At 36.3% G+C, this 15443-nt stretch overlaps 1 protein-coding gene across 1 annotated transcript; it reads left to right on the forward strand.

Annotated features, from left to right (window-relative positions):
• The first annotated feature begins 1435 nt into the window (after positions 1 to 1435).
• Positions 1436 to 8807, forward strand: LOC308635451 (thymocyte selection-associated high mobility group box protein TOX-like). The gene is made up of 3 exons (XM_081269880.1): positions 1436 to 1540; positions 8180 to 8331; positions 8678 to 8807. The coding sequence occupies exons 1-3, from the start codon at positions 1445 to 1447 to the stop codon at positions 8712 to 8714; spliced, it is 285 nt and encodes a 94-aa protein (XP_081126006.1). The 5' UTR covers positions 1436 to 1444; the 3' UTR covers positions 8715 to 8807.
• Positions 8808 to 15443: the final 6636 nt, after the last annotated feature.

Raw genomic sequence — 15443 nt, forward strand, 5'->3', positions numbered from 1 at the left:
GTTCGCATTATTGAGGACAGATTAACCAGGTGGCTACCAGTTCTGCAGGCTGACCTGTTATAATTCAGCTAACTGGCTTGAGTTTCTTCAAATGCCTGGGTAGTGGGACCCTGAGCCGGAGGGACAGGGAAGACCCTCACAGTGCCAGCAGTCCTGACAGTGCTAAAAGCAACAAGACATTAAGTGACGTCTGAAAGTGTTAAGAGTGACATTAAAGTTGCATAGTAAGGGCATACTTGCATGCACCAGACCTTCTTTTGATAATGTGACTTTCTCCAGAACAACATCTTAGCATTTTTTCTTCTCATTGATTTTACCTTTCCCCATTTGTTAGGTCAGTCTCTTTCTCTCAGCAAAAGTAGGAGAAAAAGTGTCCAAGAGGTAATTCTTGATTCTTTTCAGCTTCCAGTGAAATGTTGAGTTTTGAAGTCAATTAAAAGATTATTAGGAAATGACCCTATGAAGGTGTAGAAAAAAAATAGGGCAAAATTATATTAATTTATGATGGATTCTAAAATTTCTAAGAGAGATTATTTTTATCCACTTCATTAAGGAGGATAATTCATCATCAACTTAAAAAAAATCAAGATGAGTTTCGTGGTTACTTTGAAGCCATATTAATGTAATTTTATATGACTTCAGAAAGGTATTTTAGAACTTTCTCTTCCATCGCCATTTCCAGCAACCAGTTTTATTTTCTTTGTGCAAATATCTAGGCCAAGGCTCCGTGAGACTATAAGGGGAGGGGGGCTAAACACCTAATCAATATGAGAACTGCAGAACTGAATTACTTTGAAAGTGAGCTATATTGTGTTTTCCATTAGACTGATGATGGCATCCTTCCTACCCCCCCCCATCTTTTTATCTTTGGATGAGGAGAAGAGTCCACAAGATAGAGCTTAGCATTTAAGCAAAGGAATAAAATGTCACTGCAGATTGTTTTAGATTTCATAAAAGAGATAGAATTAAACTCAGCCTTGTATAAGTTATGTTAAAAATAACGATGGAGGAATTCTTCGATAAGAGAGTCAAGAATAGCCATGGGTGTTGATTCTCACGAAAGTTCGTGCATAAGCTCACAGAGCATCTTTTTCATCAAATCCGTGTTCCATGGATCCTACTTCTAATTCTTCTCTCATTTGTTTCTTCCACAGAGCTACAGTGAACCTGTCGATGTTAAGACGTCTCAAGCTCCTCAGCTGATCAGTTCCAAGCCGTCAGTGTTCCATGGGCCAGCCAGGCCCACTCAGCTCTGTACCTAAGTTCGCACTATCACCAACAACCTGGAATGAATCCTCACCTAACTGCCATGCATTCTAGTCTCCCTAGGGACATCACACCCAAGCCGAATAACCAAATGCCAGTGACTGTCTCTATAACAAACATGGCTGTGTCTCCCCCTCCTCCCCTCCAGATCAGCCCACCTCTCCACCAGCATCTCAGCATGCAGCAGCACCAGCCACTCACCATGCAGCAGCCCCTTGGGAACCAGCTCCCCATGCAGGTCCAGTCTGCCTTACATTCACCCACCATGCAGCAAGTAAGCACCATAGCTCCAGACTTAGATCAGCACCCCACTTCTAAAGGGTTGGGAGAGGGATCTGTTCATCCAGTGGAGGCTGGGGGACATGTGTTTTCTCTTCTTCTATTTAAATGGAGAAAAAGAATCAAAAATATTCTACAAATATCTGTTGATGAAAAAAATAATGTAATTGACAAGGGATGGGTTTGTGGAACATGATATCATCCTAGCAGTTGATAGTTGCTTTTCATAATCACTGGTTTCTTCCCCAAGATATTCATTTTGCTTTATCTTTCTAATTCCCTTTTTGTTCTGTTTCTTGAGTAGAGTATATTTATTATTTTGAGATGTCACATACTGCCATTGATCTTTTTATAATAGAAAATTCTATATATGTTTTTAAATATTGCTTGTAGATGAGAACATCTTGACTGGTCTGCCAGTTAAATCCAATAAATGCTCTAAAATAAAATCAGGTTCAATAGCAAATTTGGTGGAACCCTGAAAATTTTAAGAACTAAACATTCTAACCAGAGTTTTATTTAAAAATGGATATCTGGGGCTCAGAGGTAGAGCACCAACCTGGCATACACCGAGCCCTGAGTTTGATCTCTAGCATCATAAAAAAATATATAAAGAAAGAAATAAGGGGAGCTCACCTCTGCATAAACTGGAAAATCTGGTGGTCTGAGAACCTCCTTACTCATTTCTCGATTATTGAAGTCATTTGTGGGAAATCTTAGCTTAACTTGGATTTTGATGTTATTTCAAAATTTGGAAATTAGGAGCAAACCACGTAAACTCAGTTGACCATACAGTATTCAAAAATACTAAAAACTTGTCTTTAAAGAAGGGAAAAACCTAAAAATTGTAGCAAATTCAGCTATCACTTTTATAGTCAAATTACTCTTTGTCCTCAGATCTTTATGTAAATATGTATACACAGTTCTCCTATAGAATTAGTATCTAGCCGTCTATGAAATTTCAGGCTTAAATTTGGTGAGAGAAGAGGCAGAAAGAAAAATCAAATATATGTAGTCCCAAATTCATAATCATCATCGTCATCATCATTATTATTATTAACAGGTATTAGTAGACCTTAATACTTTTAGCTCATCTTCTCAGAACATTTACAGTTCAGATTCCAGCATCATCTTCATTTTACAGATGAGGACATTGAGGCTTGGCAGAGTTAAATAATGTACTCACAAAGTCAGAGCTGGTATTCAAACCTGAATCTGTTCAGAAATCAGAGCTTGAATTCTTATATATATAAATTTAAAATTAGGTTTTATTTTAGGCATTTAGACACCAAAACCAAAATAATTAGGTATGTTTTTATTATTTTTCATCAGTTCTAATCAGTTATACATGACAGTACAAAGCGCTTTGATTCATTGTGCACAAATGGAGCAGAATTTTTCACTTCTCTGGTTGTACACGAAGTAGAGTCACACCATTTGTGCAATCATACATGTACCTAGGGTAACGATGTCCTTCTCATTCCACTATCTTTTCTACTCCTTTTCCCCTCCCCCCACTCCCCTTTGCCCCATCCAAAATTTCTCCACTCATCCTATGCACCTCCCCACATTATGGATTAGCATCCACTTATCAGAGAAAACATTCAGCACCTGGTTTGGGCCCCGGGGGTGGGGGGGGTGGCTTATTTTGCTTAGCATGATGTTCTCCAACTCCATCCATTTACCTGCAAATGCCATAATCTTTTTCTCTTTTAATGCTGAGTAATATCCCATTGTGTACATGTATCACAGTTTCTTTATCCATTCATCTGTTGAAGGACATCTAGGTTGGTTCCACAGTTTAGCAATTGTGAATTGTGCTGTTATAAACACTGAAGTGGCTGCATTACTATAGTATGCTGTTTTGAAGTCCTTTGGGTATAGACCAAGGAGAGGGATAGCTGGGTCAAATGGTGGTTCCATTCCAAGTTTTCCAAGGATTTCCATACTGCTTTCCATATTGGCTGCACCAGTTCGCAGTCCCACCAGCAATGTATGAGTGTGCCTTTTCCCCACATCCTCGCCAACTCTTATTGTTGCTTGTATTCTTGATGACTGCCATTCTGACTGGCATGAGATGAAATCTTAGAGTAGTTTTGATTTGCATTTCTCTAATTACTAGAGATATTGAAAATTTTTTTTATATTTGTTGATTGAGTGTATATCTTCTTCTGAGAAGTATCTATTCAGCTCCTTAGCCCCTTTATTGATTGGGTTGTTTGTTTTTTGGTGTGAAGTTTTTTGAGTTCTTCATATATCCTGGCGATTAGTGCACTAACTGACGTGTGTGTGTCAAAAATTTGATCCCAAAATGTACGCAGAACCTGAATTCTTAATGCTAGGCATGTTGCCCCTTGCTATCAGTTACTCTTGTAGAACAGCAACCTTTGTATTAGAAAACTTGTTTCTTCCAAGAATTTGGAGGGTCTGTAAATCCCAGTTAGTTCTGAAATCAAAATTTTTATGGCAGGGCTGGGGATGTGGCTCAAGCGGTAGCGTGCTCGCCTGGCATGCGTGCGGCCCGGGTTCGATCCTCAGCACCACATACCAACAAAGATGTTGTGTCCGCCGAGAACTAAAAAATAAATACTAAAATTTAAAAAAAAAAAAAAAATTTTTATGGCAAACAAAGGGATCCATTTCCTTATGGATGTCTCCCTTAGCCAAGGTTACTATAAAGTTGTCTTGCCTGAGAGATGGAAAGACCAATGGGTAGCAAGTGAATGAGGAGAAAGAGGTGGGGACAGGGTAAGAGTCATCAGCAGGTCACTGGAGCAGGAGCCTGCAGATTGAGGAGACTGACAGACCCCGTAGGTCAATCATACTAAAATTGAGATCAAAAAGTACATCAACCCTGAATGTCTTAATCTGCTACAAACACAAGAGCTGTTGGGAACAACATTCAGGTCATCAGTGAGACTTCAGCCTGTACATGTTGTCCCAGCCTACCAGGAAAATGAACTATGTTTCATTTTTATAGCTTAAAAGTAAAATAATGTTACTTCAGGCTTTGCCTATATATTTCTTGGTCTATGATTCTTCTGGTATTTATGATTTGCTTAAATTTAGATGCTGAAGTTAACTAAATTTTCAATCTTTGAACTTTCTAGGTAGCACATAATTTGGTGTTTATAAACTGAAGTCACCCATTTAATCTTAGCTAATAAATAAAAAATGTTTGCATGATATTCTCTCACCCAACTTAAGGACCTATTTTCATAAAATGGGGGGAAAAAGTGATGGTTTTGGTGTGTGTGCAACCCAAGTCTTGGATAAAATTTGACCTGTCTGATTCATCATCCAAAACACCTTTGTCCAAAGATGTTTGCTTACTAGTATGTGGATTGTGTTTCCATGTGTGTGCGTGCACACATGTGCGTGCACGCACACACACCCCAAAGGAGAGATAAAAAAGAAAGTAAATGACTACTGTATTTTTAAAAGAATGTCTCATATTTCAGCATTACTTTAGCTATTTTATTACCCTTTTGAAAATGAATGTATCCTACAAAATGGTTGTATAGTCCACCAGGAGTAATAGTTTCACTTTTTTTCTAGAATAATATTTTATACAAGGAACCCATAAACCTCTTTTTTGGGGGGATCCAGTTTTATGCCTATTTTTCTGCTCACTGTATTGTCGAATGAGGTCAAGAGAAGAAATCATTAATATCTGTCAACTTCCTTTATAACCTTAAGAAAAATAATCTTTGTATGATATCACATGGACAGATTTTCAATTTCCTTGTGTAATAAACAGCTGCTTTAGGATTTGGGTGTAATTTAAAGGTTTAAAAAAATCACATTGAGATTGATGAATAAATCAGTCGTGAAGACAAAAAACATTGAAGCCCTGTTGAAAATACCTCTCCAGACAGGCAAAAAATGAAATTAGTTTCCAGTAAAGTGTGGATATGAGGATCACTGTTTGGTGGTGCTGTAGGCTTTTTCGGACTTGCTATGGTGGCACAACAAAACTGCAAGGGCTACAGAAATCTAATTAAAGAGCAAATGTCCCTTCTGACATCAAATTAATCTTTATCATGTTTCCTATTTTTATTTCAATCTGGCACCAGAAAATGAAATTTAAAATTCCAGGCATGCTACAAAACAGTTGGTGATTTTTCTCCTGAGCATTAAAATGCAAAATATTCAGTCTTGGTTAATTAGACTGCTAAGCAAACATTTTCCAAAAAGTGTATATCATTGTTTTTTTTCCAATTTACATCAGTTATAAAAATGTACTTAGCTCTAAGTTTGACCTCAGCATCTCTTTATAATAATGTTCAGAATCATGTTTCATTTTCCAACTTGAAAGTAAAATAGTGTTAAATAATGTTACTTCAGCCTTTGCCTGTATATTTCTTGGTTCTTGCATGTTTTGATATTAGTGATTTTCTTAAATTTATACTAAATTTTAGCTAAATTTTTAATCTTTGAACTTTCTAGCTAGAATACAATTTAGGTTTATAAACTGAAGTCATCCATTTAATTTTAACTAATAATCTAAAAATTAATATTTGCCTGATATTCTCTCACCAAACTTAAGGATCTCTTTTCACAGAATGGGGGAAAAAAGATGGTTTAGGGTGTGCATGCGTGCGTGTGTGTGTGTGTTGCTTTTTCATGTTTCCATACCTTCAACTCAAGATATTTTCAATTACTCTTTGTTTTGATACTTGTTTGCTTGTAGGTTCTATTTTGTCCATTGTGTAACAATCCAATATGGAGAACTTTACATTAAAAAGATAGGAAAACCCTGGCATTTACACGTTTATCCTCCCTGATGCTTTCTAACAGTAGCATCAAGTAAGCTGTACTAAACTTTATTTATTGAAAGATATAATTTATTGAGCCACTACTATGGGCTAGGCCCTGAGAATATCGAGTAAGCATTGTAAATACCGTCAGATCTCAGGGTCCCCTAAGGCAGCCTTACAAGGGGGACTTAATAAAGGAAGTCAACACAATGCTCCCTCAAAGCTCTCTCCTGCCCTTTGCCCAGGAGCACACTAGACACTAGGGAAGGAAGTCAAGAATGCTGGACAGGATAACAGGACTCTAAGGAAATGAAGATATTTCATTAAGTAAGACTCCCGCCATGTTGGAAATCTGGGCAAGTCTAGAGAAAGAGGATTTCTGCCTGGAAAGGACAGGACTCCCAAATTACCAGTTAGACCTCTTTTCACTTTCTCATTTAGAAGACATTTACAGTTTGAGCTAGAGGTGGTGTGTACACAGACAAACTTATTTCCCACAAATCAGTTGTTAACTTAGGAAATTTTTAGTCTATATAAGGTCAAACACCCAGTCTGGATGAATTCTCCACTCTTCAATGACTGTTTCCCAATATCTAGAATTTTGTCTTTCTCTATAGCTTAGGTGGGAGTGAGGGTAGACATTGGTTCCAAGTCTATCATTTGAATGGAAACTAAATCAATATTTTAAATCCTCTATTGAGAGTTGAAGACAGTTGCTAGTAGGTATTGTCTTGGAGTCATTACACTGGGAACATCCAAACATAAACTAAAGTCTAAGGAAATATCCTTAGTTAAAAAAAATCAATCCTCTGAGTATCCTGCTGAGTTTAAGAAAAGTAAAAATTCAACAATATTAGATTATCAAAAACTTCCTCCAAGTAAATAGGGAATGATTCTGAAATCTCTTGATTTCTCAGTGGTTAAAACTCATGGATGGAATCTGCTGCAAGACAACCACAAGATTAATTAAGTTGCTTTTTTCAGTCACTTGCAGCAAAGCTTGCTTATGCTGCTCTTGAATTCACCACATAAGCTAAAAATAAATCTTTGCATCTAATGCTTTTTGTGTGCCAGACATAGCTATATACTTCAGAGATTCTGTCCTTGAATTTTTAATAGCTTTGCTAGGATGAAAAGTCAACACTTCACCATACTAGTAAATTCAAGGAATCTTCCTGAAGTCCGATGATTGTTTGCTGGTTAATAGACTTTTCAATTAAAAAATATTTTCTCTGTCTTACACTTTTCCCTCTCTGTTTTCGAATGGCAAGTTGTTTTGCATCTCTTTCCCTATATTAGTCCAACAACTGTTAAAAAGCTTTGGTTGAATTTTTTTAGCTGAGAAAGAAATACAAATAAAAGAAGAAGCAGATGGTCTCTTTGTGATTGAATGAAGAAAAAGGGGTTTGAGAAAAATATGTGAATAGGTGTAGTCTAATAAGACACTCAGCCACCTGCTGCCTGAATCCTTCAAAAAAGATTCTGTTTCATATTCTGGGGATTAACTATTAATGTATCCTTAGGTTTGATAGAAAACAAACTTTGAGGGGTTTAAGCTTTTTTCTCCCTTTGTTTTGATTGAGTTAGCTTCTCTATGTTTTAAATTGTTTCTCAAGTCAATTTATCTGCTCAAGAGTATAATTAAAGGTTTTCTGACACATGGCTAGATGAAGGAAAGGTAAGTAGACCCAAGTTTGGGGCATTTCTTTTCTGCATTTGTTTTAAGTTCTCTGGGCCCTTCCCAAAGGCTTGCCCTGACAGTGACAGGAGCAAGGTCTAGGGTGTTTGCAAAGAATTAATAAATATTTAGTTGCATTTCTTCTTTAAAAGGCACTTTGATCCTTATCTGTGGACTTGCATTTTTTCCCCTTCAGGGATTTACTCTTCAACCTGACTATCAGACTATTATCAATCCTACATCCACAGCTGCACAAGTTGTCACCCAAGCAATGGAGTATGTGCGTTCGGGGTGCAGAAATCCTCCCCCACAGCCTGTGGACTGGAATAACGACTACTGCAGTAGTGGGTAAGCAGCCAGCAGTCGCCACCTGGTGGTAAACAGCATTCATAGCATGCGTCCTAGTGGATCCTTGTTTTACTGCAGCTTTCAAAACTGCTATCTGGGATGGTTGTTCATTCAGGAAAGACAAAGACATCTCTCCAGAAACAATTTAAGCCATCTTCTAGATCTTCCAAGAATGAATACCTTTAGATCACTCTTCGCTTTAAATGTAGGTTAACTACCCATGCCCTTTCCCAGTACATAACTCCATCCCTCGAGCTAGAGCAAATAACTCAAAGCCATTGACCCCGGCTGTCCCCTGGAGCAGATTGTCTTGTAACAAGAAATTGTCTGTTTTCTCTCCACACAGGGGCATGCAGAGGGACAAAGCACTGTACCTTACCTGAAAATCTGAACACCTCTTCTTTCCACTGAGGAATTCAGGGAAAACTTTTCACCATGGATTGCTTTGTACAGCCAAGGCAGTTCTCCATTTTATTAGAAAATACAAATTGCTAAGCACTTAGGACCATTTGAGCTTGTGGGTCACCCACTCTGGAAGAAATAGTCATGCTTCTTTATTATTTTTTTAATCCTTTATGGACATTGTTTTTCCTCCTTCCCCGAAGGAAATATGGACCATTCAGATTTTATGTTGGCTTTTTTGCAGTGAAGTGCTGCGCCCTAGTAACTGCCTTAGCAACTGTAGATGTCTCGGATAACAGTCCTGGATTTTCCATTGGTTTTCATAATGGGTGTTTATATGAAACTACTAAAGACTTTTTAAATGGCTTGATGTAGCAGTCATAGCAAGTTTGTATATAGCATCTATGTTACACTCTCCTAGAGTATAAAATGTGAATGTTTTTGGAGCTAAATTGTAATTTGAAACTGGCTCATCCCAGTTTATTGATTTCACGATAGGGGTTAAATTGGCAAACATTCATATTTTTTACATCATTTTTAAAAGAACTAATAGTTCTATATTTTCAAAATATTTGAAAAAAAGTATTCCCAAATGATTTTAATTTAAAAACAAATTGGCTTTGTCTCATTGATCAGACAAAAAGAAACTAGTGTTAAGGGAAGCGCAAACCCATTTATTTTGTACTGCAGAAAAATTGCTTTTTTGTATCACTTTTTGTGTAATGGTTAGTAAATGTCATTTAAGTCCTTTTATGTATAAAACTGCCAAATGCTTACCTGGTATCTTACTAGATGCAGAAACAGATTGGAAACAGCTAAATTATAATCTTTACATATGGCTCTGTATTATTGTTTCTTCATACTGTGTCTGTATTTAATCTTTTTTTATGGAACCTGTTGCGCCTATTTATGAAATAATAAATATAGGTGTTTGTAAGTAAATTTGTTAGTATTTGAAAGAGGTTTCTTTGATGTTTTAACTTTTGCTGGCAAAAAAAAATTCACGCTTAGTGTGAATACTTTATTATTTAGTTTTTACAGTGACATGAATAAAGCCAAACCTGCTTTTCATTTAGCAGCAAATTAAAGTAACCAGTCCTTATTTCTGCATTTCTTCGGTTAATGCAAATGAAAAACTATTCTCCTTAAGAACTTTCTTTCTTCTTCAATATAAAGGAAAATTGCCCCCAAAATCACACAGCTCCAAGACTAAACACACACATCCTCTACCTAAAAAGAGTTGCTTTTGGGTTCTCAGCTGATTTTAGTCAATTCTAAAAATCTCACACACACACACACACACACACACACACACACACACACCATAAAATTCAAGTCCAGTCACCTAAAACTCAACCTGCATGCTTCTCACAAAGTCTCCCAAACATGTAAGAACAGATCCATGCAAAGGAAGGAACCAAAGGGAAGCATACTGTTAGGAATAAACCTAGAAATGAAAGGTGAGTAATCAGACAGCAAAAGAGAAAGGAAACACATTCCAAATTTGAAAGCTGTTTTTATGGAACTGACGTTCTTGCTATCTCTTGTGTCTCTAGAAGCAACTTCTCTTCCCAAAAAGAATTCTGAGAGATTTGCTAGGAGGACCAAAAATTTTGAAAATCTGGATGAGGATTTGCATAGATTTTACACCAAAAAAAAAGAGAGAGCTAGAAAATTATTCCCTTACACGAGACTATCAGCTAAGTTAACCTGGTTGAAAATCCAAAGAATAGTTAATGTCTCTTTCGTGGAATGTGCGAAATGAATCTAACAGTTTAACAAAATACAAATATATGCATTATGTAACCCAGTCATAATTAAAAAGACAAAAGGTATGCTTGCTTTGGAATGATTTTAGGCATTGTACAACCTTGAGTCACTTGAGCATGTAATAGCTAATAAATAATGCAGATCCAATGTGATTATTAAAATGACTGTAGCTGAGAGCTCTAATTTTCCTGTCTTGAAACTGTATAAGAACTCATGTGATTAAGTTCACAGTTTATTGTTTGTCTGTTTAGTATTTTAGAAATATACCAGCACTACTAATTAACTAATGTCTTTTATTGATTATATTATGATAAAGTAAAAATTTCTCTTGCATTAAGTCTAAACTGAGAAGGTAATTACGGGGATGAGAATAAGCAGCTTTGACTTCGACAGGCGGTTTGTACAGAGAAGTGCGATGTTGTTTACAGCTTCTCCAGAGCAGGTGTGCAACCAGGGTAGAGAGAGTGTTGAAATTTAATACCAAATACAGTAAAAACAAATGTAAATAAAAGAAAATACATCATCAATAAAAACTCTTACCATGTGTGACCGTATTCTATTTGGTGATCCATCAGTCTCTAAAAAACAGGCCCAAATGAGAAATCCCCAATAAATCTCAGGGCAGAAGCAAATTGGCATAGTAGGGATTAGCAGCTACCATGGCCTTCTGTCTTCTTTCCTGAAACTCTGAAAGTGCCCTCTCACCAGTCTGAGGCCCTCCAACATTGAGTCATTGCCTGAGAAATCTGCCATCTTTAAACCCGCCATCTTTAAACCTACCATCTTTACTTCTGCCTGAAGTGCTCCATCTTTAAGTCCACTGTCTTTGAGGAAGCCAGAGGCCCAAAGCCAGTTCAGGGCACAGCAGCCATGAAGGTAGCCATAGTTTATTACTCAGAGGAACAGTAGTGGTATACACAGAATTCTCTGCTGAAGTACATCAAAGGATTTCTGAACCATAAATCAACTCATTCTAAGAAATTCAGGAATAATACTGATCAGAAAATATCTTCACCAACATGTCCCCAATCAGAATTATAGCTAAGCACAAAAATTTTATAAAATAACATGACAGTGAGTAGGAGTAAGTTGAATCTCTAACATAATTAAGAAAGGCTGGGGTTGTGGCTCGGCCGTAGAGCACTCGCCTAGCACTTGCGAGGTCCTGGGTTCGAACTTCAACCCCACATAAAAATAAATAAATAAAATAAAGGTATTGTGTCCCGCTACAACTAAAATATATATATATATATATATATATATATATATATATATATATATATATATATTTAAATCAAGAAAGAACAGTCTAAAAATCCCATCTAAATGGTAATGAACTGACAATTAAAAAAATGAGTCAAATAATGACTTCCAGTTGAACAAGTTCACATATATAGCTAAGGATAAAGTTGTTCTCTGTAATTATTTTTGTTGGTTATCTAAAATGCAAAGAGTACCCTCTTCATGGGACATGAGCTGTCCATAGAAAGCCGTGTTTAACAAAAGTAGTGTATCCTTTCTCAGATTTCATTGCTAAGAAACTTTCAAAAAATTGGGAGGGCAGAATTTAGAATTAGCACATTAGTAGCCAATCACCATTTTCCGTGGGCCTATTGCACTTTGCAAAAGATTGCCTCACTCATTGAAAGGTCACTAGATTGATCCATATGAAAATGCCAGTGTTTGAGCCTTTATCTACATCAATGGTAATCTCTTATGGTTTCACCAGATGTTTTTGGGAACTAGGGACAACAGACTTTTTAGCTACAACTTAAGATATAATTTCGAATGGAATTAGAAGTACTTTACAAATTCCTAAGTGGAAAGACTCAAAGTAATTGGTCATGCTTATTTATAAGTTACTCCATTTAGAATTCATCCTAGATTACTATGTCATATTAAACAAAGAATATTTTAAATTATCAGATTCAGTCCCAGTAACTATCATTATTTCTTTATTATATGAGATTGTTTATGTGGAAATTTGTAATAAATAGGTTACCTGATGGAACAAGAAAATGTTTGTTAGACATGGATGGTCTCATATTTATTTGTTTAATGGGGATTTGACCTGCATTTTCTTATTCTACTCATGATTCTCATTTTAAAGTAAAGATAGAAACAGAAAATTCATCTCAGTGGCTGATGGTTAAACACTGAAATAGTGGCAAGTTAAGGTAAAAGATTGATTCATGAGTTTAACCCCTAAATACACATTACTCTGAGTCACTTCCAGTTAATGCCTCGTGTGAGACACCCCACAGTACTAATCTCTTTTTGACTACTTGAAATTGAATAATTTTTTGACTCCTAAAAAACTTGGAATATCATAGTACATAGTAGGTACCAAAGAAATGTGATCATAATCAATGCAAACTCACAAATTTTCCTCCATAGGAATTCCATGTTTTCTTGATGATATATAAGCTTTTAAATAAAAAGGGAATTACACACATGCCTACACACAAGCATTAGAGGGTGAAGAAGATGGAAATATTTTTCTAAGAAACCTAAGTTTACAAAAAGATTAAAAGAATTTCAAAATGAGTTCTACCATATTATTTTGGCCCACGAAATTGAACAAGAGTTTTTTCTAGTTGTGACAAAAGTAAAAGATTTAATACACACTCATCCCATCAAGAGTGTAAGAAGCAAGGGAGAAAGAAGGTGCTAGACATGTAGGAGTGTTGAACATGAGAAATTTCAGGAGACTAGTTTTATGGAATGCTAAATTAAAACACTGATGAACAGGACACTATGTTTGGAAAAAAATAAAGACCTTCAAAAAGAAAAAGAAAAAAAACAATTACCAATTTTTACTCTTTGTCAGCTAGTCTAGTCACTGCAACTTTTCAGGAGGTGCAAGAGGTGAGCAACTCACTGGATGGCAGAAGCCTGGAGTGCTGCAGCCCCTGAGCTGGCAGGACATGGCAGGGAGGAAGAGTCAGCTTCTGGCTTTTGGGAAAAAGAGATCCAGGAGGTGTGGGCAGATGGTGGGAGCCTACAGTCCCACACACTGGGCATGGAAGGATAATCAGCATTGGGAGTTTTCAGACCTGCTGGCTGAAGAGATTTTGTACATGGAGGACCCATTAATATATATTATTAAAGCAATTATATCTTTATACACCAAGGATAGCATTTTTTTTACTGTGAAAGGGGGCAACTGGTTGCTTATATTCTTCAGAGAAAATAGAAACAAAGATTTTGTCTATATATAAAACAAAAAATAATGACTTAAATGTCTTCATTCAAGGGGTTAGGCATTATAGTTTTTTTAAAGAAATTGTTTTCAGTCTGATTTTTTTATCATTTTTCTTTTTCCTGGATATTTAATATTTATGGTTTTCATGTTCTAAAATTTTTTTCTTATTTTACATTAGTAGAAGAAGCTGTAATTCACATTTTATGGTCACCTATATAGTAGACGAAAGAACTAAGAATTTAAAAAAATTTCAAATCATTAAAGGTGGGAAAAACGCTTTCTAGCTTATAGTACTCATTTTTTAATATTTTATACACTCTTGTCTTAGTCTCTTCATCTAGTGCAATGAAAATTTTATCTTTTAAATCAAATAACATTGAATATTTACAACATTGCAAGATAGTATGTTTGGGGACAGAATAGTGTATTTGTTTATGAATCTACTGAGCATAACAGCTATATAATCTAGTACATAAAGTGCAAGAATTCTGCTTTTGTATCCTCAATATAAGCCAAGTTGGAAGCACTTAGTAGGAATTTAATGAATTCTTATTGAATGTATAAATGAAGATTTATGCCCGTAGGGGATTTATAATCTGGTTGGAGATGAAATGAACCATAAACACTTGGAAAATTAAATGAAAGCAAGAAAATAATTACATAAGAATCCTGGCTTAATGAGATTAATTATATAAAGTGTTTAACAGAGTGCCTAATACATAGTAAATACTTTGAAGTGCTTATTTTCTTCTTTTTTGACTAAACACTAAAAGTTCCATAAAATGATATTTACATGTAGAGATTTGTTTTGTTTTTAAATGATAATAAATGCTCTTGAGTTTCAGAGAGATTACTATGAGCTGAGTGGGCTCAAATTTGAAAATTGGTAGAATATGAAAAGAAAAGGTGTTTGGGGAGGTTAGCAGGAAAAGGGAAAGGCAAACAGCAAGGCATGGACCTGGAAAAGTTCAGTTCTATCTGAAGATTCATTGCTTCAGTTGAAGCACAGAGTGTGAGTAGGGATTATGAAAGGTGAAGCTAGGAAGAGTAGTGTGGGACAGATTGTGGATATCCTTATTCTGCTGGGAAGAGTCTTGGTGCCACAGTCTGGCTGGGCACAAATAACCGAGCCACCACAAAGCCTTGTAGATTCAAACAACCACTCTTTATTCCCCAACTGTCACCGGCACTGCACACACCACAGGGGAACCCACTCCCTCCACTGGGCTCCGTCTAATCTCCTGGAACCCCGCCCCCCAGAACTCATGGGAACTCCAAAGTAGCAGGCGCCTGAGGCAGCAAGAGCCGCCCCATTGCCCAACAGTAAAGGTTAAATATACAATTCAATCAATCCAGCATCACAGCAATTATATACAGCTTAACTCAAATCATCATCTCAATGGTTCACTGGCATCACCTTTCATCCATTCCCTCTGGCAAATGCGAGGTGTCATTCTGACTGGGACGTGTCTCTCAACAGGCTGGAATTTATATGACATCTGATATTTTTGGTTTGTACATAGAGAATGAATGCTTTAAATATAGAAAAGTAGGCCCCTTGAAGAATGCTACTTTAAGGATTAATGTACATATCAAAGGAATTTTATTGGTTTAAAATGTGTTTAGAACCCCTTTGGAGCCATAAACAACATCATACATTATAGAAGACTTGCCATTTGCATGGCATGCTTTCTGAGACCATTTCAAATCCTCAGATTTTAACATTGTAAGATTT

The sequence above is a fragment of the Spermophilus citellus genome, assembly GCF_964194105.1.
Source record: "Spermophilus citellus genome assembly, chromosome: 16".
NCBI classification, from domain to species: Eukaryota; Metazoa; Chordata; class Mammalia; order Rodentia; family Sciuridae; genus Spermophilus; species Spermophilus citellus.

Coding starts and splice junctions, on each gene's coding strand:
- LOC308635451 (XM_081269880.1), top strand. CDS start 1,445: ATGCAGCAGCACCAGCCACTCACCATGCAGCAGCCCCTTGGGAACCAG. Junction 1,541..8,179: donor ATTCACCCACCATGCAGCAA/GTAAGCACCATA, acceptor TTTCCCCTTCAG/GGATTTACTCTTCAACCTGA. Junction 8,332..8,677: donor AACGACTACTGCAGTAGTGG/GTAAGCAGCCAG, acceptor CTCTCCACACAG/GGGCATGCAGAGGGACAAAG.